Source organism: Lipotes vexillifer, unplaced genomic scaffold (genome assembly GCF_000442215.2).
Source record: "Lipotes vexillifer unplaced genomic scaffold, Lipotes_vexillifer_v1.1 scaffold611, whole genome shotgun sequence".
Taxonomy (NCBI): Eukaryota; Metazoa; Chordata; class Mammalia; order Artiodactyla; family Lipotidae; genus Lipotes; species Lipotes vexillifer.
In genome coordinates this window covers 142,140-148,089 of record NW_006785619.1, presented here as the reverse complement: position 1 = coordinate 148,089, position 5,950 = coordinate 142,140, and the positions used below count along the sequence as shown (strand labels likewise).

At 57.3% G+C, this 5,950-nt stretch overlaps 1 protein-coding gene across 1 annotated transcript in view; it reads left to right on the top strand.

The window, feature by feature from the left end:
- MINK1 (misshapen like kinase 1) overlaps positions 1 to 5,950 on the top strand; it is a 19,267-nt gene that overhangs the window by 4,070 nt on the left and 9,247 nt on the right. Inside the window, exons 2-11 of the mRNA XM_007457848.1 lie at positions 681 to 737; positions 829 to 954; positions 2,738 to 2,848; positions 3,277 to 3,367; positions 3,764 to 3,894; positions 4,185 to 4,239; positions 4,380 to 4,458; positions 4,712 to 4,887; positions 5,353 to 5,422; positions 5,785 to 5,946. Of these exons, the coding sequence (XP_007457910.1) occupies positions 723 to 737; positions 829 to 954; positions 2,738 to 2,848; positions 3,277 to 3,367; positions 3,764 to 3,894; positions 4,185 to 4,239; positions 4,380 to 4,458; positions 4,712 to 4,887; positions 5,353 to 5,422; positions 5,785 to 5,946 (1,016 nt within the window). The 5' untranslated portion in view covers positions 681 to 722. The remainder of the gene's footprint in view (positions 1 to 680; positions 738 to 828; positions 955 to 2,737; positions 2,849 to 3,276; positions 3,368 to 3,763; positions 3,895 to 4,184; positions 4,240 to 4,379; positions 4,459 to 4,711; positions 4,888 to 5,352; positions 5,423 to 5,784; positions 5,947 to 5,950) is intronic.

The following is a 5,950-nucleotide window of genomic DNA, read 5'->3' as shown; positions in this document are numbered from 1 at the left end:
TCATACCCAAGCCTGAGATGGCTCCTGCTAGGAATTTCGGAAGGATGGGGGGGCGGGGGGGGGATGGCAGGGACACACTCTAGAAGTCTCTTCCCATTAGCACTGGTGATGGCATTGACATGTCAGTCAGCCCTTCTGTGTTTCTCCGAGTTCCCTAAAATCTCAGCTCTATTCTTTCCCGTGGACAATAATAAAAAGCCTTGGGTGGGTGGTGATTCTGGGAAAGGCCTCCTGACCAGAGGGGATGGATCAGGAAAGCACCCAGGCAGTTTGTCTTGCACGGAAGATGCTGGAGAGGCAAAGCCCTCCCAGCCTCGTCCCCCAGCTCCCTCCAGCTCCGTCTGAAGATGGAGAGGTATCTTTTACTCCCCATTCTAACTTTCAAACTGGGACGTCTAAGCCAGAGAGCCTGGAGCAGAGCACAAGGGTCACTCACCCATCCCTCTTGAGCATTTCAGGGGAGGAGACCCTTCATCTTTATCCAGCATAGCACTTGGAATCCAGCCTTGGTGGTTTTCCTGTAACCCTCTGTCTATGACCAACCCATAAACTGAGGTGTCTAGCCACCATGAGCGGCACTTTGTAAGACAGAAAACAGCCAAAAGTTGTGGCATCTCCCAAATTAAGCCCTTCCTGAACGTAGACCCTGATCCCTCCATGCCTGGATCTCTGTCCTGCAGGGTCGGCATGTCAAGACCGGGCAGCTGGCTGCCATCAAGGTCATGGATGTCACGGAGGTAGGGAGCTGTGTGGGGCAGAGGGAGGGTCAGAGCATTGAGAAGGGGGCTGGGGGGGACTCTCAGGGCTCACCTCCCCGGATTCACCTAGGATGAGGAGGAAGAGATCAAGCAGGAGATCAACATGTTGAAAAAATACTCTCACCACCGCAACATCGCCACCTACTATGGGGCCTTCATCAAGAAGAGCCCCCCTGGGAATGACGACCAGCTCTGGGTGAGAAGCGCCCCTGGCCTGCCCACCTGCCCCTCCCCCAGTTAGTCCATCCATTCTCCCGCCTTTGTGCACAGCTCCTGGGAAAGCAACACATCAAAATATTTGTGGGTGTTGGCAAGACCCGAACCCCTCCTGGCAGTGCACAAGACTCTGTGGACGATTACTCAGCCACAGCTTGCTGTAGCTCCTTTGGGCCGCCCCCAAATTCCCTCCTGGACAAGAACATTCCTAAGAGTCGTCGCCCTCCCTAGCCTGGGCACTGGTGCCAGCTGATTCCCCAGCCTCACCCTTTCTGGTGCTCAGCCCAGCACAGAGGAGAGGGCAGAAGGGAGCACAGCCATGGCTGGGGGGCTGGAGCTCATGCCAGGTCCCCCCTCCCAGCAGTTGCCAGACAAGTACTTATTGAGCACCCTCTATGTACCCTGCACAGATAGTCATGAGTTGTGGTCCCTGCCTCCAGGGCACTTAGTCTTTTTTTGGGGAGACACACACACACACACACACACACACAGACACACACACAGAAAGGTGAGTAACACGTCAGGTAGTGTGTAATGGGTGATCATTGAGGGCTAGAAGCTGAGCACTAGTGACCAGGTGCCCCACTGTGGACCTGATGGACACCATCCTCCCCTCCTCCCCCTGTGCTCTGCTGTGGGAGTTGGAGGCCCCAGATGCGGGCCGTATGCAGATTACCTCTAGTGTGCACACAAATGTATGTATCCCGGCCAACATTTTTTTTTGCGTTAGATGCGGCTTTTAGAAAATGTACAGTGAAAACATTTGGACAGGCATACTGATCCCCTGGGACTTTTTTTGGCCGCTGCCTCTGGGTCCCTCGAGGAGACCAGCCGGGAGCTCTTCTCATCTCCCTGCCTCGGCCCTGCCTGTTTGCGGAGTTTCTGCCAAAGTCTCACAGGTTCCCTCCTGCAGTTCTTTGGTAGCCCCATGCACTGTTTTGTCTCTAGCAGACCTGGAGACTTCTGACTCTTAGCCCCTTTCTTCTCTCTCGGTCAGGGATTGGCCAACTGTTTCTGTGAAGGGCCAGCTAGTAAATATCTGGGGCTCTGTGGGTCATAAAGTTTCCAACTACTCAACTCAGCCATTGATAATGCATACATGGGAATAGGAGCGTCACTGGATTCCCAAAGATCTTTATGTAGTTTGAATTTCATCTGATTCTTCCTTTGATATTTTTAAAAATTAAAAAAATTTTTTTGGCCGTGGCATGTGGGATCTTAGTTCCCTGACCAGGGATCAAACTCGCGCCCCCTGCAGTAGAAGCATGGAGTGTTAACCACTGGACCACCAGGGAAGTCCCCTTTCTTTGATTTTTTTTATTCCAACCATTTAAAAATGTAAAAACCATGCTTAGCTTCCTGGCCATAGACTGCCGACCCCTGCTCCAGAGGAGTGGTTCTTAACCGTTTGGGGTTTATGGATCCCAGTGAGGATCTGATGAAAGCTTCGGACCCTTCCCCAAGGAAAATGCACAAACCCACATCATTTTGTCTACAATTTTAGGGATTCCTTGGGCTCCTACTCAGGACCCAGACCCCCTCCCTCAGCCCACCTGCCTTGTCTTTCCCAGCTGTGTCCCCTTCCCCTTTCTTCCCTAATCTCAGCAAGTTCTGTAGCCTTTATGAGGGGTCTCACGGCCCCTGCTCTCCAGCTCATACCAGTTCTGGCCCCAAGGACTCCAGTCCTCCTCCAGGGGCCTGGCAGGGGAAGGAGGCCTTGTCTGACAGATGCTTTTCCTTCCGGTGCCTCCCTGGGACCATAGCTGGTGATGGAGTTCTGTGGTGCTGGTTCTGTGACAGACCTGGTGAAGAACACGAAAGGGAACGCCCTGAAGGAGGACTGTATCGCCTACATCTGCAGGGAGATTCTCCGGGTGAGTGCCAGGGCCCTCCCCGCCTCCTCCTCCTGGGCCAGCCCCTGTGGAGCGTCTCCCTGGACGTGGACCCTCCCCGCACGCACAGGGAAGGAGATGGAACTGTGCCCTCTTGAAGGAGCAGAGGGCCTGATGCCGGTGGGGGTGGAGGCTGAGTGCCAACCCTGGAGAACACTCAGAGGAAATGGGCACCTCTGTTTCCCAGCACTGCCCCTTCTCCACCTGCAACCCGGCAGCTGGATTCTCCAGAGCCACCACTCTGAGGAAGCTCCCCCCAAAGTTCAGCCTGTACTTGGGCCCCTGGGTGGAGAGGGGCAGCTCCCTCAGCCCAGCCCAGCCCAGCCCAGCCCAGACTGCTGCCTCCCCCTCCCCTCGGCTCACATCCTTGTCCTCTAACACCAAGGCTCCTTCCCCCTCTCCTGCCCCAGGGTCTGGCCCATCTCCACGCCCACAAGGTGATCCACCGAGACATCAAGGGGCAGAATGTGTTGCTGACAGAGAATGCCGAGGTCAAGCTAGGTACGCCGACGCCTTCTGACCTCCAGCACGGAATGAGCCCCATTATTCATTCCCTCCAGTGGCTCAAGTCCAATTACCCATAGGCTGGGAGGTTTGCTCCTCTCCTTCTGCTGAAAATCACCCGAGAACTTGTTTTTCCTGCTCCCTGTTAGGTCCCAGGTGCTGTGCAGGCCCCTCTGGGGAGATGGGATTGTTTGGCTCCTTCCGCCTGGAATGCTGTCCCTTGGTCCTTTCACCTTGGTTTTTCCCCCAGACGCAGGAAGACTAAGTCAGGGTCTTTGGGATGTTGATGGGGTGAAGAGATGGCCGGGAGTGGCCAGGTAGGACTCGCGGATGCCAGCACAGACGAGGGAGCAGAGTGGTGCTCCATCACAGCCTCTCCCTCTGTCCTCCCAGTGGATTTCGGGGTGAGCGCGCAGCTGGACCGCACCGTGGGCAGGCGGAACACTTTCATCGGGACCCCCTACTGGATGGCCCCCGAGGTCATCGCTTGCGATGAGAACCCTGATGCCACCTACGATTACAGGGTACGGAGCAGAGAGTAGGCGCGTGGAGGCAGCCAAGGGCAGGAAGGAGGTGTGGGGGCAGTGGGTGGATTGAAAAATAGGGGGAGCTTGAGCAGGTTGGGGAGCAAAATGACGACCTAGGGTCGTGTTAGCAGTGAGAGGTTGAGGAACGTTTTGTGGTCAGGAAAGTATGGATGGGAAGGTTGGGGGAGTTGGAGGACAGCGCAGGTTGGAGCACAGGGGCCTCAGGAAGGGCGTGGACCGGGAAGAGTGGTCGGGAACGTTCACCTGTCCCTCTTTTGCCTCCACAGAGTGACATTTGGTCTTTAGGAATCACAGCCATCGAGATGGCAGAGGGAGCCCCCCGTAAGTGCAGAGCCTGGGAGAGAAGGGAGGGCCCAGAAAGAGCTATAGGGAGGAGGTGGGTCGCAGGAGGCCTGTGGCGAGAAGGACTGCAGGCTCTTGGCCGGGCGGGAGGGGCTGATTGCGTGTCTTCCGTGCGCCAGCTCTGTGTGACATGCACCCCATGCGAGCCCTCTTCCTCATCCCCCGGAACCCGCCACCCAGGCTCAAGTCCAAGAAATGGTAGGTCTCTGGTGGGTTGGCATCTAGGAAGGAGGCCCTCGGACAAGGCCTCCACCTCACCCCCTGCACCCAGGCTTGGGTCTGCACCAGAGAAGAGGGGGCGGGCTGGGGCGGCACTGCAGCTGGGGAGCCAGGAGCCTGGTGTTGGGATAGTGGGGAGACAGGAGGGAAGTCAGGATGGATTCCCCCCTTCCTCCTGGAATCACCCCCCTTCCGAGGGGGCCCTCCCAGTGTGAGCCACCATCATTTCCAGGTCTAAGAAGTTCATCGACTTCATTGACACGTGTCTCATCAAGACTTACCTGAGCCGCCCACCGACGGAGCAGCTGCTCAAGTTCCCGTTCATCCGCGACCAGCCCACCGAGCGGCAGGTCCGCATCCAGCTCAAGGACCACATTGACCGATCCCGGAAGAAACGAGGCGAGAAAGGTCAGTGGGCAGAGGGAGGTGGCAGGTCTGGGACACACACAGCCCCTGCTCCTCTTCACCAGCCCTGGCTCCTCCTGGCTCCCCTTCAGGCCCCCTTCCAGCCCCAGCTCTCCCTGTCCAAAGAGATCTCCTTTCCCAAACTTCCAACCCCAGAGGGGTTTTTCCTCTGTCACCACCTGATTTAAGTCCGCCTTCCACATGAGGGCTCATGCTGAGCACGTGCATGTGTGAGTGCATGTACATCTCCCACCACATCCCGCCCACCGTGGGGTCTAATCCTGCATCTGTGTCCAGGCCCAAACCTGCGACCCACCATCACCCCGTTGCTCCAAGGAGGCGGGTGGGGACCCAGGAGCGTGGCCATCCAGACAGACCTTATTGGTTATCCCCATCTAAGGTTTCCCTAGCCCAGGGTGGGGTCTGGGGCACTGGGTGAAGAAACAGCAGTGATCTCCCCCCCTGCAGAGGAGACAGAATATGAGTACAGTGGCAGCGAAGAGGAAGACGACAGCCATGGAGAGGAAGGAGAGCCAAGGTGGGCTTGGCAGGCGGAGGTTGGGGACCATCGCTTACCGTCTGCGGGGGCAACAGTGGTCCTTGGCTTGGGGACTCAGTCTGGGGGTGGTGGGCACAGACAGGTAGACCCATAAGGTGGAATCCCTGGGTGCTAGATGGAACGGAACGAACGAATGAGCAAGAGGTGTGCGAGGGGGATTCAGGGCTGCAGGCTGGGATGTTAAAGGAATCAGGGCCTGAAAGGGGGCAGAGGGAGGGCAGGTCACCGGTAGTGACCAGAGGCAGACCGTCTGGCCTGGTCGGGTGAAGCGCCCATTTAGGGCTCCCAGGGATGAGGGGGTGGGTTCTGACCCCAATCCTCCGTGTGCGGTCCTGACCCAGCTCCATCATGAATGTGCCGGGGGAGTCGACCCTCCGCCGGGAATTCCTCCGGCTCCAGCAGGAGAACAAGAGCAACTCTGAGGCTTTAAAGCAGCAGCAGCAGCTGCAGCAGCAGCAACAGCGAGACCCAGAGGCGCATATCAAGCACCTGCTGCACCAGCGGCAG